General features: G+C 37.1%; 2 protein-coding genes across 3 annotated transcripts in view; one reads left to right on the top strand and one right to left on the bottom strand.

Moving 5' to 3' along the window:
• Positions 1-8,846, bottom strand: part of LOC139480499 (3'-5' exoribonuclease HELZ2-like) — a 34,966-nt gene extending 26,120 nt beyond the window's left edge. The window contains exons 1-2 of one of the 2 annotated variants that reach the window (XM_071263591.1): positions 8,768-8,846; positions 370-437 (exon numbers count right to left, since the gene is read on the bottom strand). In XM_071263591.1, coding sequence (XP_071119692.1) covers positions 370-378 — 9 coding nt within the window. In that variant the 5' untranslated portion in view covers positions 379-437; positions 8,768-8,846. Of the gene's footprint in view, positions 1-369; positions 438-2,229; positions 2,729-8,767 lie in introns of those variants that run through there. The other variant, XM_071263589.1, reaches the window with a different exon arrangement.
• Positions 8,847-18,780: 9,934 nt separating this feature from the next.
• Positions 18,781-24,094, top strand: part of LOC139480061 (tyrosine-protein kinase Yes-like) — a 65,198-nt gene continuing 59,884 nt past the window's right edge. The window contains exon 1 of the mRNA XM_071263040.1: positions 18,781-18,882. The gene's annotated coding sequence lies outside the window, so the exon portion shown is untranslated. The remainder of the gene's footprint in view (positions 18,883-24,094) is intronic.

Genomic DNA, 24,094 nt, shown 5'->3' with positions numbered 1-24,094 from the left:
TCACCAGCACCCCAGGTATACTTGTTGATGCCGATAGATCAAAACTGTGTCAGATTTGAGATTTGAACCAATGACTAGCAAACCCTAGCATGGCTATGGGGATGAAACACTTCACAGGAATAGGAAGCAACTGACACCACTGAGCACTTCACGATGCCATCATGTCCAGAAGATGGTCTACAGACTGCTACTATCACTGTGACCAACCAATCCACACTCAGTCTCACCTTATGACAAGTATACCAACTTGGTTATACTATAGCTGGGGATCGCATAACTGCAATATAACTGCCAGTGGCATAATGCCATAAACCGTCAACAACTCCTTTTTTTATTGATGTATTTTTGAAGGACAAGAGAAGGACCTACCTGCCCCATGATGCTCCCTTCTGGTGTGGCAAAAAAGGAGTGCAGCTGCTCAAGTAAAAGTAGAGGATCTAAAAAACAAATGAAATAAAACAATTAGAACTAAGCAAATATTGACACCAAATAACTAGGAAAGCATGGTCTGATGAGTTAAAATGGGGTTTAACATTGTGTTCAAGATTACTGCACTTACATAGTGACGCGTGTGTGGATGCTGTTAAGCTTGGAATAATGCAGATTTTATACTGTATTTATTAATAGGGCTAGCCCACTGAGATACCATGCCGCAGCTTAACATGGATACCCCACTCAGACACTCATTATACAGACTCTGAGCCGACCAGTCCTTGTTTTAAACCCTTAATGCTGAACAGCAGGCAGGGTAACAACAAATACCATCTTTTAATGTCATTTGGGATAATGCAGCCAGGGATCTAACCACGGCCTTCTGCTCTTTGGGTAGACACTCTATTCAGTAGACCACAGAGGTAGTCTATTAAATAACTAAACTGCAGAAAAATACAAAGTAATTAAGGGAAACATTAAATTAGAATGTACATATAATGTTCATTTACCAATTAACATGTACACATAAAGATAAAAACCATTTCCAAAATCACAAAAATATTGTACTTAACATGCTTACAGCAGAGTCCATTATACTGTTACACGAAGGGGACAATATCATAAGTATGTGTCTATAAATCACTATCTGATGCCAGATCTTCTAAAAAATGTGGGAAGTCAATTAGACAAACTCTACCCACATGATGTATATGCTGGATAATGTTTTATAGCCAAAAGTGCCTTAAATACCTTGATTATCAAAAAGGAGAACCTCTAGTGGACCTCCTTTGTGCTTAAAGGAATATGGGAGAGGGTAGCAATTGACCTGGTGTTGGAGAATGTCTAGTGAGGCACCAGTTCCAGAGAGGGTGGGGCCTTCATAACCCAAACTCACTGCAGGCATCTAACTTCTGGTGTTTCACTAACTTCACTATTTGGTGAAATAATATTCTTTGATATATCAGGTTAATATAAAGAGCAAGAAAATAGTATCCTTATTCGTGTATTAGGCTTATCACAGCTAATTATTGTTTGTGTAATTAACACAAGAACAGGTCCAGGCCATGACAGAGTTGCACTGTGCATGTCAGTCTGGCTGATAGAATATACTGAAGTATGCGTAACTGCTATCCCAAACACACATAAACCACAAAGGCAGTCATAGCAGCACTTTCAAGCCTTAATTACATCATGTATATATTCTTACAGTTTTCACTTAGGCAGTTTACAAAATGCCTAAATATTTCAGTCATTTTACAAATTTGAATGAAAAATGGCCATTTATTGTATTCCAAATGATTGTATTTTGACGATTAATTTGAGCACACAGTGACTGAAAATGATAGGATTTAAGGAAAATGAAAGTCAATGTATATTTTTCTTCATTTTTTTGCTTTCTAATCTTAGCATTATTAGTCTATAGTTCTGTTTTATAGCATGTTTGGCCTTCTCAATACTTTCCTGTCAAACTGTCAAATAAATGGATAGTTTTCTTTGTCGATTTATAAAATGAGAGAAATATTTAGGTATTTTGTAAATTGACTAAGTGAATCACACTTTACACATTAGGAAGAGAATTGACTGTAACAGCCATGACATAGACATCTTGTTCATGAAAGGAATGGACCACAGTTCTCCCAGTTAGATGACAATTAGAATCGAAACAGTAGACAAACTACAGCCGGAAACAAGTATGATCGTGATGAATAATAGTATTATACACAACACTTGCTATTATATATGAATGCAATCAGGTTCAGGGAATTAACACACATAAATCGTTCCTGTCTTACTTACCCATTGCGTGGTGGGTTAATCTAGGCTTTTCATGCAGCTAGTAGTTGATGCTTACAACACATAGGTATCCAACGAATAACCGAACTCTCTCATTCAAACTGTTTAAGTGGCCGCAGTTCAGACGACTTAGCTTATATATACAATGCAAATGACATCGTCGCTATAATTATCTCACGCACCACATATATAAAACGATATTTTGCTACGTCAACTAATAAATGTCTAGTGGAACCAGAGGCAAAAATAGAAATACGGAAACACGGGAAATACCAGGAAACACATATATTCGATGGACACACAATGCAAGGCTATCAGCTGGCTGGAATTGTGTTGTCCGTCATTTGAATGAAAGCGAAAGTAGGGACCACTCCTCATCGATTGCTGACAGTATCGACAGGAATGTCTAAGTTTTCGCCATGTCAACACATGCGGAGGGAATATACGTGGCTTATACTACCTTACTTTGACCGAGCCTAATTTTGAACTGCCATTTTGCATGATATCCATAACAGAATATTTCAAGTTGAATGCACTTCCTGGTATCGCGTAAGGCACCTGCTGCTGCTATTTGCTTCGCTGCGTATTTCATACCTTCTAATTCAGCTTCTAGTAATATCTTAGTCAGCGTGCATATTGTTACTTGATAATTTTACAAATTTTCCTAGTTCCCTTTTTATAATTTGTAGAAGTATGTACTTATATGTTTTTTTTCCTTTAATCAGACGATAACAGCGTATATATAGTATGTTAGAGATTAGTTGTAGACAAGTAGCAAATCAAAAAGGTAAATATTTTGATTGCGTAATGTGTGCGTGTGTTTTTAGATTTCTTAGAAAGCGTTGTTTATTCATGAGAAATATGTCAACACTATTAGTACTCGGGTATTCCCGTCAGTTTCCGTCAAGCTACAGTGGAATGCACATGACAGATTATGTAGATCTATGTTTTGTTTGTTTGTTGTTTAACGCCGCACTTTATGTAGATCTACATGTACTAGTAGGTTGGCTGCACAGTGAGTGAAAAGATTTTTTAATACACTGCCAATGCGCAGATCTTCCTTGAAATAGCAGAGAGAGGTTAAAGGCTGAAATACTATGTAAGCTGTGATTTATTATATGAGTCTTTCACTGACTGATATCAAAATTCGAATTATTGACAGGTAATAGTCGCGGCCATAAAATTTCCGAGTCCTGTGATGGGATTCGAACCACGGACCTTCTGATCCGAGGTCGGTCGCCTTTTCCACTTGACCAAAGAGGTTAACCCCGTCAACAAGCTGACAAGGTAAGGATGTCATCTGTGGGATGACTCCACGCCCTGCTACATAGCAGGTCATGTGGACAAAGCGTCCGACCTCGAATCAGAAGGTCCGTGGTTCGGATCCGATCACAGGACTCGGAAATTTTATGGCCGCTACATAATTAACCTATATATTAAAAGGGTTAAACCATTGCAACAAATTAGATGTATTGATATCGCTAAATTATTTTAGACTCCACAATTTCATATATACTTAATGGTATCTGTAAGTGAGTCATATATAGAAAAGGTTCTCTTTCTATATCAAAAAATATATTTCTTAAATATCCTGTTTTTAAATACTTCAAATATACAGTTTATAGTATAGTCTAATTCAGTCGATATTTAAGAGCACGTGTGACTCTGAATCTTAGCTATATAATGACCATCTCTCATTATCGACATAAGAAGACAGTAACAAAATATTCCTTTTTAGATCGATTAATGATTTAGTGTTATTTTGAACACTTTTTGATAACACCATAACACTTACCCTCAATTGTAAATGCTCGCTAATTTACACGTCTTCTTTATAGACATTAGTACATGTATATTTGTATCTAAAAAAGCAAGTTGGCATTTCGAGGGGGGAAACACACATATCAACACACTCAAAATACCCAGGGAACTGCAATAACACAGATCTACTGAAATACCATGTCATCAAGGGCTCCAGATACCTTTCTTGATGACTGTTAAACCAATAGGCAGACATTTTAAACTATTCCTGCATAAAACCTGTTTCAGATTACTTCTAATTTGCTTTTGTGAAATAAATTATTCACTGTAGTAAAAGATCTGCAAAGATTAAAAAGAAAAGAAATATAGGTACGCAAGGTGAAAAGGCTTATTCGGTCCATTGTCTATACAATTAAACACAGATGCCTTAAGCTACCTAGAAAAAAAAACAGAATGATGAATATATGAACATGGCGACATTCTATTTAGCCTAAATTAAGTTTAATAGGTGTATCATTAAACATAATTGGCATTGTTCACCCAACCTAATCATAAATCTTGAGGAATATGCAATAATAATGCTAAAATTCTTCCTTTGTCTCTCCTTTTAGTGTACTAAAAAGGAGTTATTTGAAAGACATTATTATCACGATGAAATATTGTATATACATTCGCAAACTTCCTGGGTTAGTGAGGGAAATTGGTTTAAGATTTTAGCAATATTCCTGCAATATCCCCGCGGGGACACGAAAATTGGCTCCACACATTTTACCCATTACGGAATAGAATATATCGGGCCTTCATGGCGCGCGGGTGCAATAACCACGAGGCTACCACGCCAGCGTTTCTGTGAGAAGACTTGTGGACTTGAAATAACCAATGCAGTTTACTACATGTATACTGCCGGGACCTTAACTTTGCAGTGTTTTGTCCGGCAGTTGATGTGTTTAATTGCTCAGTGTCTCAGTGTCTCACAAAGTACGCGAATCCTGCCCCATGACTGTGGAATATATTTATTCTATGAATAAAAACCAATCAAGACACATATACAAAAGCAAGTCTAGCCAGCTCTAGCTAGCTCTATTCCACATATGAAATCAGCATAGGGATATTTTATTTTTTTTAAATTTAGAGTCGAGAAGGTGATTTTGTGTAATATAAGATTTCATAGACTAAATGTGAGTCTAACTGTTACCACTGCTTCTGTTAATGTGCCTCAAGCAAGCAATAGACATGAAGAAAAGATAGATTGTCATATTACGGTGTATGATTTTAATTTTAAAACTAATTTATTCGTAACGGTGACAGGAAGGAAGGCTATTGAGGATGGTCAATATCTGAGTGCTGAGATCATGGTGAAACAGTCCGTCTGTGCATTGTCTGACTATATTTACGTATGATCACTTACACCAGTAGGGTTAAAGTTCAAGATGCGCGGATGTTACGTGTTATTTATAGGCCATTACAGATCTATGTAAGGCCACAACAAACGAATGACGCGTTTGTTAGACTGGTCTGTTAGTGCCACTGCGGTTTCAGAAACCTGTTTAAGTATTCATAGCTGCTTTGACAACACACTTTGATATATTTGCTTTTGTCGTGTTCCAAATAGGGATAACTGTCGTTAAAACACTCGATGCAATTACAGTAAACTACGGTTATAACGAACTCAAATGGACAACTAAATTTAGTTTGTTATAACCGTAGTTCGTTATAAGCATATATACAGCATTTATACAACAAATGACCGGGACTAAAAAAAGTTCGTTATATCGGTCAGTTCGTCATAAGCGTGCGTTATAAACGTAGTTTACTTTCACAATTTCAATTGTCTAGCTATCCACATGTAAATTGTTGCTGCTCGGATATTAGAGTGAATGTTGTTTTACATCACAATCATCAATATCACGTACATTATCCACTATAGGGCGGACAAACCAGTGGTTGACGACATGACCATCAGTCAATGTCGACAGGTAAGAGTGCGTTTGGTTTAACGCCGCTTTGAACTGTATTCCAGTTATATTACCGCGTGCCAGCTTCATGCAGAAGGAAAGCCTGAAGTGATGCAGGTCTCAGACCTTTACCATTTTGGTGAAACCCACGAGCACGGGTATGGTGCCATCTTCCTGAGGCAAGGGAGTTAACTGACTGTAACAGTCCAGTAGAAATATTCAGTTAACTCCCTTGTCTCGGGAAGATGGTATGGTGCTTACAAACTCAGAAACATAATCGGGGCGAACCAGAATTCGGAACAACAATCTTTCTTTTTTTAGTTGAGTCCCGTCCGGGATTCGAACCCACGGTGCATCAGTGGGCTGAGTGGGTTAGATCGCTGACTTCGTGTGCTTGCGATTAGGTGCCTCACTCTGGCAGTGTGGGTTCGAATCCCGGACGGGACTTAACCCCAAAAGTACGAGAATCTGTACTAAGAAAGTGTAATCCCAATTGTAACATTTGTTGTATTACAGTTTAAGCTCATGTAACACCGACGGTGGTTGTTTTTGAGAATACACCGAATCCGACTCTGATAATGGGTTAGGCTGATAGTGTCCCAAAATGTCCTACACGAGAGATGACAAGATTAGTGCTGTTTGCTTGACTTTCCTTTGGTGGGCCATGTTGATAATTATGTTAGGGGGAGATATCACGTTCAACTGAAACTGTTTTAGTTTCATTTTAATGTTTGAACTTACATTTAATTTGGGTTTTTTTTCTCAATTGTGTGTGTTCATGAGGACACTGGCCCCTCCCCGCTGTTGAAACGCGTATGATGATCAGTTTGTACATAACTTGTTCTAGGACTGAATTTGTCTTCTAAGGGTTATATTCATCAAATAAAACTTAGGACTAGCAGAATATGTTCGCTGGTGATGAGTTTCATAATATATTTGAAAGTAGTAATTTTGTTAATGAGCGTTTATGTTATATAAAGAAATACATGAATGTCAAACCTAATTATCATACGATGCAGCAAATGATCTGTATATATATGAATGAATAACGGCGACAAAACCATTTTCATGAAAAATCACCACTGAAACTGTTGACTGTACGGTTCCAACTGTATCATAAGCATCACCCGTCATAAACACATGCAAGGGCAAGTCAATTGTTCACCAGGGAAAACATGGGGACATACTGTACAAGTTAAAATATTTCTAGTTCAGCTGGGTAAATCAGTGGAAGGGAATGGCTATTTGATCATCATTGACATTATCAGATCAACAAATATACCAGATGTTTAAGTTACACTTCTCAGCCAAATTCCCTTGTTTTGGTTTTGCCTATCCGAGCAGTAATTCCAATTCATATGCATAGAGAAACAGATCGGCAAGAAGGGGAGCACAATTGGAGCCCACAGAGATGCCTACTTCTTGCTTATATGTCTTATCTTCACAATTTCTCATAGATCTTATCAATAATAATAATAAAAATAATGATAATAATAATAATAATAATAATAATAATAATAATAATAATAATAATAATAATAATAGTAGTAGTAGTAGTAGTAGTAGTAGTGTATATATTTAAATATCAAGCAAAGTTACACCCACCGGACCTCACAGGGCCTAAAAGACACTTTATATTTAGAACCTTTACATAAAAGCATTGAGCATTGAAAAGAAAGAAAGAAAAAAGAAGATTCGTGTACACTTCACACATACACAGGCACACCCATCCATCCACCCAAAAGCTACCCCCATCCAACGCTATCCACATCGACATCCCTTTCATCTACGAGAACCAGATGACGTGGGAAATGTCAGTAAATGTATTTCTTGTATTTTCTATGATGTGGTGTTTTAGCTATATTGCCTCTGCAGATGTGTATGTGTATGCCACTAAAAAAAATCAAAATCCATCATGAAACCAAAGAAAATCGACGGGGCAATAACCTAATTACAAACAGGCCACACTAAAAAAACCTCACACCTACATCATAATAAAAATCATCAAACTATTAAATGCATATATTGCAACCAAATCGAAACTCCTGAACACGTAATACTACACTGCACACATTACCAACAACATAGAAGAACACTAAAGTCAACACTAAACTACAACAGCCAAAAGGCACTAGCAACACTAAACCCCTTAAAAAACTTACAAACTTATAAAGCGTGAGGCATTTCATCAAAACTGGCCTACTCGCCCAGATTTAAAAAAACAAAAACAACAACCCAAAAACCATAACAAACAAACTACCAATAAAACATAAATCATAAATCTATAAAAACACACAACCTCACAAACTCCTTTAGTTCCCCCTTCTTATCAGCACGGATAATTTCAAAATTCAAAATTTCCGCCAAAATTAATTAAGCGACCATAAAGCCTCTCCAGGTTGCCTCCCCTTTCGGACATACCCTTTCGACCACATCACTAAATGGCCTGGCGGGCCCGTGCGCGATATACGCATATGTCGGAAAGCCCACGTTAAAACTCAAAAGTAAGTAAGGCCACGTGTGTGTAAGGTTCAACTAAGCTCCCCTACGCCTAACACACAGGTATTCAACCATGATTCATAGCCCGTGATTTGTATATACCTTCATGGTTATTTAAAGCTTGTCGGGTCGAGTTAGATCAAACTAGAAACCAGTCTTTTGTATACTTTCATGGCATGTCATTTTACTTCCCAGTCGGGATATATTGAAGTAAAAACACAACATAATAATCATACTTTATCTCCCCGTGCAACTGATCTCCGAATATCACAAAACGCACGCTCGCTAGCCTGAGGAGTTGGACAGTGCTGACAGTGTGTACATACCTTCTTTTACAACACCACGGCACCGACTTTATCTATATGACTGAAGTGTACACGGCACGAAGAATATGTAGCATTCTCTTTAATAAGGTGTATATATATCCACAAAACTAACTCGTTGATTTGAGTAGAATCTTCTTGGCGGTTAACCTGAGTTGTGTTTATTTTTAGTTTCGTGTTATGTTATGCACAAAACAAGCATGGTGACTACAATACCGTGTATGTTCTAATAAATAGCTGCCTTGTAAACACATACTACAGCCGGTACTGTTAAGTCCGTGGAAGTTGATACCCTGGGGACAAATGTCTAGCTGTCAGGCTTCAGACTTACAACGAAGTTTGGTTTATCTACATAACTTCGTCCAACATAAAGAATGAATTGGACAGGGAATAACATATATATATTATGTCGATAGCTGACAACTGACAAGAATATATATACAATATATGTAATACTTATACACCTGAAGAAATCAAATATATATATATTGACGTGGTTTTATGTCATGCGGGTTCGGACAGTCGACTATCGATATACAGTATAGTATGTGTAGCCTAATTCGGGGTATTATATCAAATAATCAATATGGTCGTTTCTGTAATAACTACAGTATCAGTACTGCTTCTATGACGCTTCTATTGAGCTGTTTCGTGGTACTGTGAAGGATTCACTTTCGGAATATTGACACGTTTCTCGGAAATTATGTCAGCGAACTATATAAATATAGACCTGACTGTGATTTGTGGTGGGAACAAAGAAAAGCGATAAAAACCTAAAGTCAGGGTCCATTGTACGATTCCGACCCTTTCATTACATATGTCTTCGAATCACTATATAATAGTGATTATACCAGGTGTCTGCGAAAATGTGGGCATATCCCGCCCCTCCGGTGACACCTCACACAAACATTCAAAGGCAAGTCAAGTAATGTATACGCGGCTTCTGATCATTTATACTACAGTTGACCCCTGTTAATCCGGACAGCACCGTTTCCAGTGTAAACGTCCGAATTAACAAGTGTACGGATTAACGTGTCCTGGTACGGAGTCATTTCCTTATAAGTGTAGACGTACCTAACAGTAAATGTACGGAATGCTGGGTTTCCGGATTAACAGGGTCCAGATTTACAGGTAACAATGAGCGTGTTTAAGATAATAGCATATCAACAATACTTAACATGAGTGAAACCTTGTTGTTGACTATCATGTCATAAACTATATATTGCCATGTGAAATGTGAAATCGTACCCTGTATATATTGTTTTATTTATATTATTTTTTTTTAAATATATTTTTTATTCCTCTTTTGACTAAAGAAAGAGAATCAAGTGGCGTCAGGAGATCCAAGACTGCCAGTAGTGCCCGATTAACACTAAAGACAATCTTCTTCAAGGACATCTGACTACGTTGCGCTCTATAAATCAATAATTAATATTATTTTCTTATTCTATCTCGTCCTCTACTTTTCCGCATCATATAATATGATAAGGTTGGTTTGTTGTTTTACGCCACACTCACCAACAATGAATATACACACATCTGTGGTCACACACGATGATGCTGTGATGCATGTGGACATACTCCCATGAAATAAGATTATATACTTCCCAGGGAGCTGAAAACGCAATTTGAATGCTTTGTTTTTTTGGTTTGTTTGTTGTTTAACGCCACACTCAGCAATATTCCAGCTATATGAAGGTGGTCTGTAAATAATCGAGTCTGGACAAGACAATCCAGTGATTAGTATCATGAGCATCGGTCCACGCAAGTGGTTGGTTGGTTGGTTCCTTATTTAATGCCGCACTCAGCAATATTCCAGCTATATGACGTCGGTCTGTAAATAATCGAGTCTTGACCAGACAATCCAGTGATTAATATAATGAGCATCGATCCACGCAATTGGGATCGATGACATGCATCAACCAAGTCAGCGAGCCTGACCACCTGATCCCGTTAGTCGCCTCTTACGACAAGCACAGACGCCTTTTACGGCTAGAAAGGGTTGCTGAAGACCTTTTCTACGCCGGATCTTCACGGGTGTCATCTGAGCGAGTCCTTGTAATCACATGGGGATAGTACGGCGTTCTTATACATATTGTCACCAAGTATTCTGTGGTATCTTAAACATCAACAAAAGTGAGGTCAAAGTCAAGAAATGTAGATACAATGAAGTTTGGGAAATATGAAACTAAAAGAGTGGTGCTTAACGTTTTTCAAGGTGTATATATTTGAAACCTACTTATCAAACTGTCGCAATAATATGCAGGATTCTTATCTTCATTAAATAGTATGGTGTAGAGTTCGTAACTGCTATGTATAGTTGACGTCGTTCTGTCACTCAAACATCATGCCTGTGTGAAATGGCCGGATTGTGTGGGCGACCGATGTCTCCGCCGCTTACGTCATGGGGAAACATATTGACACGTAATCAGTTACGCAAGTAGGGGTAAAGTTCACGATTGCTGAGTGTTTATTTAAAGACTGTTACAAACAGATCTATCTAAGGCCACAACAAACGAATGACGCTATTTTGTTAGACTGTCTGTTCGTTTCCCTGCAGTCTCAGGACCCTGTTGAAGTATTCAAATCTGATGCATTTTCTACCTTGCCAAAACACTCTGGGAAATAAAATGAAGGGCAAACCCATTACAGCTACTGCTATCAAGAAGGAGCTCCTACTATATTAACCCAAAACCTAAGTTTAAATATCATACATGTTTGATATTTTATGCATTTAAATGAGAAATGACAAAAGCAGAGAGTTCAAAGGAAATCCTATTGTCATTTCAGATAAAAACATCTGAAAATTCCTAAGTGGTGATCACATTTATTGCTGCCTAATGTTGATATCCTTATGATTAGGTGGCGTTGTGTGAGTCGATGTCACATTTTGTCATTATACTTAATGGGTATCCTATTTCTTCAAAGGCACGTGTTTGTGTTTTTATAAAGGCGGCGATTTCGACGAACAAATAAATAGAGGTTATCACGCTTGTGTGTTTGGGGGTGGTAAATATCCTGCATTAGGAATAAACATTGTATTTAGCGAGCCTTGGCGAGCTTAATACATAGTGTTTATTCCTAATACAGGATATTTACCATTCCCAAACACACATGCGTGATAACCTCTTTATCATATAATGTCATTTTATAATTCTGTGCTTGAAAATCTCTTAACCTCTCTCAAAAACATTACCTAAACATTGCGAGTTTTCCTGGAAAGGAAAGGTAACAATTCATACATATTTCGCCTAAATCCAACTATTTATATTTGTGGAAAATGTTTCAAACCGCAGAGGTCTACAAGCACAGATATGGCTACTGATCCCGCTTGGCTAGGCCAAGTGCCCTCGCAAAATTGTTTCGAAATTTATACCTCCAAAGTTGCCAAAACTTATAAAATGCCTTAGTTACGTCGCAGTTCGACACTGATTTTCAGTGTATAAGACTGGGTTTTTTTATAATTGTAGAAATTATCCCTGTAGTTTATCCAGATTCACGATGGTCACGACGCCATGTTTGTTTATAAACACTGAAAGTAGTCCCTACTTGACCTTTGATATTTGCATCTCTATCCGCATATGACCCCAACGGATATCGTTTTTATCCGTTGGCTTTATCCTGCCGAGAAACCTACCCATTATATGATAAACATTATTATGGCTGGATTAGTGTTGACTGAGGTGTACACCAGCATTCTTTGTTTGTTGTTTAACGCCACACTCAGCAATAGCTGTATAACGGCTGTCTGTAAATAATCGAATCTCGACCCGACGATCTAGTGATCGACATCATGAGCATCGATCTACGTAATCAGGATTGCTGAAGGCTGATGTAAGCCAGATCTTCACGGGACAGATGTGTATGTGTTTATGAGAAGAATGTCATGACAGACTGGCAAAGCTAATAATAGACAACGGTGTGGTAATGGGATTGGCAATTGTGAAGAAATAGTATAAGAATAAATCGCATTTACTAGTGTTACTTGATCACGAAAATTATATTTAAATATTTTAAATTGAGCTGGTGAAAAACACAAGTTTGAACATGCCTCTAAACTTTGATATTTAGTATCGAGTGATGTGTATAATTCACCGCATTTAATAATAAATATAAATGTGACCTAAATAAATGACATGATAAAAAGAAACTGTGGTTATGAATATATTTGAAGTAGTAGTCATGACGTGAATAATATGGAATTTATGAACGTCTTATGCTAGGAAATTCTTTGAAAAAGTCCTACCTTCTTTGACCTCCGAAGCAACTGCATGTCATGTGCTACAAGAGAAAAATACAGAAAAGTAAATTTTACGTGCGCTTCATCACATACCTTCGTCACCTAAATAAATATCCAAGGGCAAAGGTTACTTTGCTAAAGTCGACACTGTGGAATCCAAAGAGAAGACAGAATTGATTGATTATGCAGTTTTAGTAATATCGATGATGCGTATCCCCTTTTATCTATTTGTCCATTTTATGGCGAAACAAAAAAAAAACAATTAAAAAATTATTCTTCTTCAAGTACTTGTATAATTTTGTATTACTTATGGAGGCTAAAAATACTGTCACAATTGAAAATGCGCAATGTTAATTTTCCAAGCTTTGAATCTAAGAAAGCATCATTTACTCAACGACTAGATGTAATTTAACAGTTACCATGGTTATTGGTGTATATTCTATTGTACCCTGACCTACTTTGTATACAGGTACTATGTCCTAGGGCCTTCTCTATATTAAGAGTGAGTAAGTTGGGTTTAACGCCGCTTTTAACAGTATCCCAGTTATATCACGGCGTGCCAGCTTAATGTGGGACGAAAGCCCGAAGTGATGCAGGTCTCAGACGTTTACCACTTCGGCGAAACCCACGAGCACGGGTATAGTGCTGACAAACCTAGAAACATAATCGGGGCTAACCGGGATTAGAACCCACAATCAAAGGATTCTGGCGTGCCCAAGGCACGCAACTCTGCACAGCGAATCGCGGCGCCTTAGACGACAGGGCCACCCGTGCCCCCCTCTGTATTAAGAAGTAAAGATTGATTGAACTGAGGGTTGATACAAGTACTGTGCTATGGTCATACCGTCGTAATGCCTCCTGAAGTACACAGTTAAGTCTTACAGCTGTACAGATCACACAATTAGGCACAATTATATAAGTTTTAAGTTTCTTTGAATTTCTTTCTTTAATTATTTAGCTTTAAATTAAAAAAAGGTATATGTTGTAATTATCCAGTCTATTTAAAGTTTAGATATCTATCAGTTGGCAGCAAAAGAAATATTCAGAGGAACGGAAAGGAACCAGATTAAAAAAGATAACTTTTGAATTGAATAGTAGGCAACACCTCTTATTGCCTACAGTGCACTTTGCCTACAGTGTTATCAAAACCTCTTCATGGTTCAGGGCACAGAATAGCAAAACCTTAATCCCCATACCGTTATGAATTTATGGTTTAAACATATTTATTTTCACAAAAATCTGAAAACGGATTGGTAAACAAGCGAAGCGCTTATGTTAAGGTGAAGGTTAGGTGTCATAAATGAATTGTACATGCCAAGCTAGATGTGTATATAGAGTAAATATATTTGCAGATTGTATTAAACTATTCATATAATTGAAAATCTGCCAGTTTTATATATGAAGTTTTGAATAGAATCTAATGTTTGAATTTGCTCTTCCATACTCAGATACGAATTTCCGCATAGCACTGTTTGTAAAGAATAACCATATTGGTAAAAATACATTTTATTTCAAAGAACATAGTAATTTCTACACACAAAAAAGAAGAAGTGTAAAGCATCTTCGGTATGATATCCATAGGAACAGGTTTTTGTACCCAAAGCATATATCTATCATATTGATTTGAGTATGATCGCTGCAGCCAAGCCTGAGGCGACATGGAATAATTTGACATAATCTGTTTCCGTGATTTAAATCCCAATGTATACCATTATCTCCCCTTACGTGAAGCAAATTCTTAAATTGTGTAACAGTCTCTGCCCCCGTTAGGTTTTCTGGTAAAATATTCTAAAGTTTTGATGCAGCTGGTATAAATGAATCTGCATAAGCTTTTGTTTTACACTTTACTGTTTGAAGATTAGTTTTATACCTTAAGTAATAATATGTGTTTTCCCAAACTGTATTAGGAATAAGCCATCAAAGATATTCCAGGGGGAAATGGTTATTCATTTCGTAAAACAATACCAATTTTGAACTGTATCTTCTGTCTTATAATGACTTAAAATTTATTTCATTGTAAATCTTCTGATGAATTTATCCATACAATACCATTGTCAACAATTGCAATCAAGGAATAGTTTTACGCTTGTAGTTTGTTGCATATATAAAAAAAAAAGATATTTTCCTTATATCAACATAATAAAAAAAATGATAACAAATATTTGAAACTCGTGGGATCTTGATAACAATAACTTGACTATGAACACACCTATTTCTTTGTCAAAAACTTTACTGTTATCAAAACACAATACTTAGTAAATATTTTATTTTTTATTACATACTAATTTTAGAGTTGCTCTTATTTTTGTTCAATCTTTTCCGTAACTGGCTTGTTCACTAGCAGTTCATGTGACTTAGATAGCAATAGCTTTACTATGAATGCAACTATTTTTTCAAAGGATAAATAACTTATGAAAACGCACATAAAAGTTCCCCTTTCATCTACTGGGTGTTGATATATAGGAAATATATAGCAAATATATAAACAGCAACAACATGATTCAAAGCATCTCACAGGCTTGTCCACAGAGAGTAAATTAATAATAGCATGCCAAATATTATGACTAGCCTACAATTATTGTAAGGAGTGTATTTTTCCTAGTGTTAGCAAAGAGCACTAAAACCATCTTTACCGGTCTACAGTAAGACTAACATCTAGTCTCTGAAATGAACATATCGTACAGAAAAAAACAGTTGTTAAGTTATCTTAATAAAAATATAATAAAAGGGAGCCCAGTGACTCTCTTCATTTTCAGATACTGCAGTAATCTAGACTTGCCAAACATTATAGACTTGCATGGGCTCTACTTGATATATATTTGTATCAGGGTCTGTAAGACAGATTAGTCTACATTTTACTGGTGCGAGCGAATAGAGATGGAACCGAATAGTAAATCATGGATCAAGATTCTGTCAGGTTATACTCTTCCGTCTCAGGCTTGGCTGCAGTGATCTTAACGCCGACAAATTTGCCAAATTTATATCCGACAGCCCGAGATGCTGGTGTGGCTATCACACAGAAGATGCGCTTCATTTTATTTTTACATGTAACTTAAACAGTACATTAAGGCAAAATATGAATTATTTCGTAAAAGGGTACGATTTAAATTCAGTTCTAAATGGTATTTAACGACTGTAACAAATCTTGAAATTTTGAAATCAGTGCACAGTTTTATTCTATCTTCTTGCCGATTTGGATATTTTGTCTGAGATGTTGTCTTCGCTATCTGATGCTGAGTTGTTGTGCTGGATGAAAATAATAACGTAGCTGTAGTTACGAAAGACAATCCAGTCATAAACACTTACAGAACAATAATTATCTTTAATGTCAATGATATAATATATGCTATTTCTCATGTCACTTTCAATACATTGTAATTTGTATGTGTGTCATGTTTGGGAGAGGCATTCAGATAAGCAAAATGAGCTTGTTTGCCATTCCCTCCACTTTATGGAAATACACATGTTTATATCAAGAATACTATATTTGTAAATTCATAAATGTGGTCATGATCGAAGACGTTATAGGCATTTACAAGTTTGGAGAACATGATTACATGGCACGGTTTTTTTATGAATAGCAACTTCTTTTATTCTTTGTACGACGTTTCAGAGCTACTGCTTGCTCCTTCATCAAATGTTGGTTCACCTGATGAAGGAGCAAGGAGTAGCTCTGAAACGTCGTAAAAAGAATAACAGAAGTTGCTACCCATAAACAGTGTCGTGTATTCGTGGTAATGTTCATATAGACGGGCCTGTATATAATTATATACTATTAATGTGTATACAGTCTTCGTGCAATATGTGCCATTAAAACATTGTTCACCTGTTAGTTTTCATCTATTACATACTATACATTAAAAAGTTTTGTTTTTCGTAGTATTTTTAAATCAGTCTAAACATTCAAACTTTCAAAACTGCCTAAAAACACAAGCTTGGACATTACTTTAGAGAGTTAATACCAGCAGTGATTGGACTGGACTGTTGAACAAGTATATGTTGTCTCAGATAATTCCTTATTTATCCTTTCTTCACAGTGTAACAAATGGCACATGTCACAAATAGTAGATAACAAAACAACTTCCATCTGATGGTGTAACTGACCTTAGTTTGCTGCTATATGTTAAGCAATACAAAACATTGGCTCGTCCATCTGTATGATATTGCATTCAAGATTGGAGGGAGGGAGTTCGTCCCAGTTATATCCATGGGTGGTTGAAAAGGGTTTATCTAGCAATGTTCAGGTATATTCTGTCGGGAGAACTAAGAACTGACTTCACACATTGAACCTATCAAGGGCGGATCCAGCTTTTGTAAAAGGGAGGGGTCCAAAATATAAAAAATCCTCTCTCTAGATTCTTTTACTGCCTACAACATACTACATTTTGGTTTTAAAAAGGGTGTTGGAGTCCGGACCCCTGGGCCCCCGTCTGGATCCGCTTATGCCTGTGTTGGGGATCGAACTCGGGTCTACAGTGTGACGAGCAAACGCTTGAACTACCATACTACCCAATCACCTGTACAACACTCAGAGACAGCGACTCTCACAATAAAGATGAAAACTTTAAAGATGAAACTGTTTTCACTGTATTGTTAATATATTGTGGTCCCAGTCTCATGAATGACATCTGCAAAAGAACCTTGCAATTATGTAATAATATCACTGTTTTAAAATTGACCATTATAAAATCGATAACAGTATGACGTATAAATGGAAGGAATAGAACAGAAATTAAAACAAAAAGTAGCTACACCTTGCACACACGGAGTATGTCTCCCGATGTCATTTGCATCTGTAACCAGCAAAATAGTGAATAAATGTAGAAAAGCGAAATCACAAGTAGTAATCACCCAAAGCATATATGCACAACACACATATTATTACGATACTGTTTCACTTGTTTAGCTATCGACACGAATAGTAAATATATGTTAAAATGTTAATGCCAGCACATTAGGGGGGGGGGGGATGTGGTTTTCTCGTCAACCTACGGGATCGGGTGGTCAGGCTCTTTTATGATGATTGGATGAACCATGTCATCGTATCCCAATTGCGTAGATCGATGCTCATGATATCAATCACCGGGCTGTATGGCAATATACCTGGCATATTGCTGAGTGCGGCGTTAAACAACAAACAATGTTGTTTTACGACACAGTCATCACTATTATCACGACGGCATGTGTAAAATCAAATCTAGGACAGGCAAACCAGTGGTTGACGACATGAGCAACGATTTACGTCGTCGATTAGGATAGAACGCAATCAGCCATGTTACATATTGAACAGCGATCCTCATACGTGGTTTCTGAATTTCAAATGTGCGCCCTAAATAACAATCTAATGCAGCTGAAGTTGAAATGTACAACTGTTTCAATGTTTCATGCTATGTTATAAAGGAAGAAATTCAAACTCTTTAATTTTTATCACAACTTTCCCATCTCTCACAAGTATCAATCAGTGGAATGTCTGATCCACACTCGATTATTTACAGACCGCCGTTATATAGCTCGAAATAAAAACACAGGAATTAAATGTTATTGTGTAATCTGATGGTAATTGTTTCAATTCCCAAAAATATTAATGCATTTTACATATTAAAATAAAATCGGGGTCATAAAATGAAAAATAAAACGTGAATCGAACGCAATATTCCGCAAAATGTAATTTATTACTAAAACGCCTCCTAGTGACACATTAGAGTTACTCCCCTTTGGATTACCGGCTAGATGTCGCTTCTGCATGTCAATTTCACGTTCAGCCGCATGAGGTCAAAACAGAATCTACTTCCTGCTTTGAACGTTCGTATCGAGTTTCTGTCAGTATGTAACCATATCATTGGACATCTTCCCGATTGAATCGGACATAGATTGAGAGGTAAGAGCACTGATTTTATGCATTTCCTCGGTGTAGAAGTCGTCAGGAAACTTTCTACCACTGACGTATCTTTCAAAAACAAACGAAGAAAATAAACAAAGACAGCGAAAAGTTTTTCCTAACTTTCAACATCCCTGTGCTAACACTAACACGGTGAGATGGCCCTTTTCGACCTGTCTCGGAGGCGTTGTGTTTGACTTCCTTGTTGTGTTGTCTCACACAGATATTAACAAACAGGGACAAATATTGGGATATCGGGGCTTCTCAAAACCCGTAGCAGTCACAACTGGGTTGATCATTGAATCAATAATCTTATTTTATTTTGAGTCTGTCGTCAGATGCCTGTCTGTCTCGGAGAGACTTTTCAGAACGGTTAATGGTGTAGTTATGGAGGTGTAGTATGGTCACAAGGAGGTAGAAAATGAAAGACCCGATCTCTATATGGACCTACTGTTAAACAGGATTACCCAAATCGCAAGGCTCTTGATGGATGAATTGTTGGTAGCAGTGTGTTTGTTTACCATGGTAGATTCAACGTGGTATGTATCATAATGCGTGCTCAGGAATCACAAGTTTCACAATTGAAGGGTTGGAAAGCAAAACAGCCCAAGTCATACTTGGGCTGTTTTTGTATAATGACAAAAATAGAAAGTATTCTTTAAGCTCCATTACCTAAATATAACATTTTTTCGGATTTAATGCTTTTTAGCCTGAAACAGATAATTATTATCTTTTTTAGGTTATTTTTATTGCAGTAAACTATGGTTATGACAAACTCAAAGGGACCACAAATTTTAGTTTGTGAATACCGTAGTTTGTTCTAAGCATAATGATACATTTTCAGATGGCAATGTTTTATAACATATTTGCGCTATGACAAGGGGTGGGGCATCACAGAGACTTTGTAAATACCCAGACATTGGTTTGTTTTTTAGATAAAGTTTTCTTTTATGACTGAGTTAATAAATGTTTTACAGTTCTTGTTAGTGAGAAAACTACGAATGATTCATCATGTTCATATATAATATACAGCAAATGTCTGGGACCAAAAAACGAGTTATTATGAGTGTTTTTTTGATAAACATAATTTACTGTACATATTTGTTTGTCACAATGTCAAAGATTAAAAACAATAACCAATATATTGAACAATATGTTAGTATATGGGCGTTTAAAACTGACAGCACTAGTTGCTGACACTAGTTAGTCCCATGACACCAAACACTGCATGTGAAACAGAGAAGTAGGAGAAGATTTTGTTGGATGTATCATTATTATTGCATGGACTTTCTCATGATTCAGTAAAAGTATTAAGTTTTCTGAATGACTTTTTTACAAATATTCATTATTTGCATGGTATTTAATTGAAAGGGACATGATGAAATATATTAGATTTAAGTTTGTTTAATGTTTGTTTTAAGTCCTTGCAACCTTTGTTTATGTGTACCAGGGAACCTCAGAATGTTGTGTACTCATGGAATAAACTGTTTAGAAAGTCTGTTGTGGGCTGACATTGACAATTTGTCATTTTGTAATGGCGACCTTAATCAGTTAATAAATGCTCAACTCATCCTGTGTGTGTCCCTGGTCTCCTGTGTTTGATGCTTGACGAGGACTCACCTGTGAGGAATGCTAGGTGTGGATGTCTATTACCATGATTACACACAGGTGTTAATAGCAGACATCACATAAGCATGCATTACTGACCATGCAGTTGCACTTTTGTTGCAGCCAACTAAGGAATACTGCAGAATAGTCACGTCAAGGTTTAATTAGATCTGCTCAGAGGCTGATATTCGGCCCCAAAGTATGCCGCATATGTCAGTCAAAATTCCCAATTTTGAATTAAAAATTGACTAATTCATGTTAAGAGCGAGTGAGTGAGTATGGTTTTACGCCAATTTTAACAATATTCCAGCAGTATCACGGCGGGGGCACCACAAATGGGCTTGACACATTGTACCCACGTCGGGAATCTAACCAGGGTCTTTGGTGTGATGAGCGAACGCTCTAACCACTAGGCTACCCGACCACCCCTCATGTTAATATGGTTATAGCTAATAGTATGAGTTTGTAGAGGTGACTTGTATTTCACTGATAACAGGACCAATAAAATCTGGGCTTTAACACTTAGACTTACATTATTGTGCTGAATGCAATATTAATTATTAATAATGATTTTTTCCCAATTTGCCTGCAAGGGCACATTGTTTGGAATCCTAAATAATCGCTAGATGTGTATTGACAGTTAGTTGTTGATGTTGTTATACATAACACAGAGTATATTTATGTTAAGTGCTATCAATGTCAAACTGTGTGCCCAATTTTTATTTTTTTTATTTTTTTGTGTGCAGGCCTTGCATCACAAAGTCACAAATTGTTTAGTTGTCCTAAGTATATGTTTGAAGAAACTGATTGGGTTTGTGTGTGGTGTTGACAAAATGCATGTGTTTTAAGGTCAAACTTTCAAGGATTGTCTTTCCCGGCATGTTTCTCCATATTAGCTGAGTGTTGCATTGATTATTGTCCTCTGAATGTTGATGTTGACACTTGAACATGAATGTCTAGAGGAGTTCTTGAAGCCTGTTAACATGGTTAAACTTTCACACCTCGACTGTAGCACTTGTGGGGACACACCTACCTCAAACACCCAATCAACTTCCTTGTTCGCTGTGCAGTGTCTGCTTTATGGTAGCTCCTCAGTATCAAGGTTATGTCTTATTCTTGTACAAGTGTTGGGGATTGAGTATCCCCACTGACTGTCAAGATGGGGATTGGGTGTCCACAACCACTGTCAAGATTGGGATTGGATGTTCACGATGACTGTCAAGATAGGGAATAGGTGTCCACAATGACTGTCAAGATGGGGATTGGGTGTCCACAATGACTGTCAAGATGGGGAATAGGTGTCCACAGTGACTGTCAAGATGGAGAACAGGTGTCCACAATGACTGTCAAGATGGGGAATAGGTGTCCACAATGACTATCAAGATGGGGATTAGGTGTCCACAATGACTGTCAAGATGGAGAACAGGTGTCCACAATGACTGTCAAGATGGAGAACAGGTGTCCACAATGACTATCAAGATGGGGATTAGGTGTCCACAATGACTATCATAAAGGGGACTGGGTGTCCACAATGACTGTCAAGATGGGGAATAGGTGTCCACAATGACTGTCAAGATGGAGAACAGGTGTCCACAATGACTGTCAAGATGGGGATTGGGTGTCCACAATGACTGTCAAGATGGGGAATAGGTGTCCACAATGACTGTCAAGATGGAGAACAGGTGTCCACAATGACTGTCAAGATGGGGAATAGGTGTCCACAATGACTGTCAAGATGGGGAATAGGTGTCCACAATGACTGTCAAGATGGAGAACAGGTGTCCACAATGACTATCAAGATGGGGATTAGGTGTCCACAATGACTATCATAAAGGGGACTGGGTGTCCACAATGACTGTCAAGATGGGGATTAGGTGTCCACAATGACTATCAAGATGGGGATTAGGTGTCCACAATGACTGTCAAGATGGGGAATAGGTGTCCACAATGACTGTCAAGATGGGGATTAGGTGTCAACAATGACTGTCAAGATGGGGATTAGGTGAACACAATGACTGTCAAGAAGGGGACTGGGTGTCACCACAGTGTGCTATGTTGCTGCTATGTCATTGTGACATTTATTGGAAGTTACTTTGTTGTTCATGCTCATTTAGATGCTGTTGTGTCTGTGTGTAGTCTTGTGTGGCAGGGTCTTGAATAATCGGAATGATAATAACATAGATCTTATTATAATAATTATTGTTTGACTAAAGTGACTTATTAACAATGTTAATGTTGACTTTTCTGATCACGTCCCTTTTATTCTGCAACACAAATTCTGAAATGGATTTACTTCAGAATTAACATGTTTAGGTTTTACTGCATCAAAATATCTGTTTCACACAGTTTCAAGGTGATTGGCAGCGATAGAAAGTAACATTTTCAGTCCTTTAGTCCTTATGATGATAACATATAGCAAAACCCTTACAATAGCATATTTCTACTTGTCCTTATGATACCTTAACAATTGGGCAGTTTGGCAAGGACTAGAGGACTAGTGCCAATTTCTAACGCTGATTGGATAGTTCGATTATTTAGAAGATAAACAAATGGTATTTTTAGTCTACAGCATGTAGAGCAAGGCTACCTGTAGATTTCACTCCCCCTAAATTGAATTTGAAACCACATGTCAGTTTTCTGCATGTTTATTTATCAAGATCTTGGCACTATGGTATAGGTATAGAAAACTAAACAAATCTGAAAATCCTAGAAATTTAATGAGAGAAATAAAAAAAAAACAATGTCCTTATCGTCAAAATTCATATGTTTGCATAAAGTAACTGCAGTCTTGAATAAAACTAGAGTGTGCTTACAACTTCTAAATCATACCACTGACAGTCAAACTAACAGCAACAGTGCTACAATTCCCATCCATCTTTTTTCTGTTGTTTTGCGGATCCGCAACTGCAGAATTCTAGGAAAATGAAAAAAAAATAGAAATCATTTTTTCTAGAATCTTGCAACACAGTAACAAAATGACTTTGCCATCAAAATCTATAATTTAATCTGAAGTTAAGAGTAATATCCAGTACAGAAAGAATAAATGTGTTATTTTATTTAGTCACAGTTTAAAAGAGCAAGTTCCATTGTCACAGTCTTTAAGGGCAAAGTCCAAATACAGGTATATGTCATGTCAGAATTCCACCACCTGTTGTCAACTAAAACAAGGTGTCATGTGAAATTTATATTTTATTTCCCCTTGCCAAACTGATTTTTCTAATTTAAGAAACATTAGGTCTCATGAGGTATTTCTAAACATATCAGACAATGCTCAACTCAAAACATCCCCCACGAAAAAACACTTTACATGTTAATCTGCTAGTTATACCACTAGTTATACCACTATAAATATACTAATAACCTGCTGTGCATACTGAGATTGTTTTTTGGAGTAAACCAATACAACACTTCCTACTCCCATACTTACATACATTGCACATGTTTGCAGAATAAAAAAAAACATGATATAAGACAAGGATAGCTGTCTTCTTCCTCTTTGCGGGTGAAACTGAGGTTGAAGTCCAAACTAGAGGATACACTAACAGATTAAGGCTGATGTTACAGGTTGACATCCTGCTATCGTCGAGGAGTTGCTGCAGAATGT

This window comes from Haliotis cracherodii, unplaced genomic scaffold (assembly GCF_022045235.1).
Source record: "Haliotis cracherodii isolate W230 unplaced genomic scaffold, xgHalCrac1.p SCAF_4, whole genome shotgun sequence".
Taxonomy (NCBI): domain Eukaryota; kingdom Metazoa; phylum Mollusca; class Gastropoda; order Lepetellida; family Haliotidae; genus Haliotis; species Haliotis cracherodii.
Note: the sequence above shows the minus strand (reverse complement) of the source record. Positions and strands in the feature narration are given on the sequence as shown.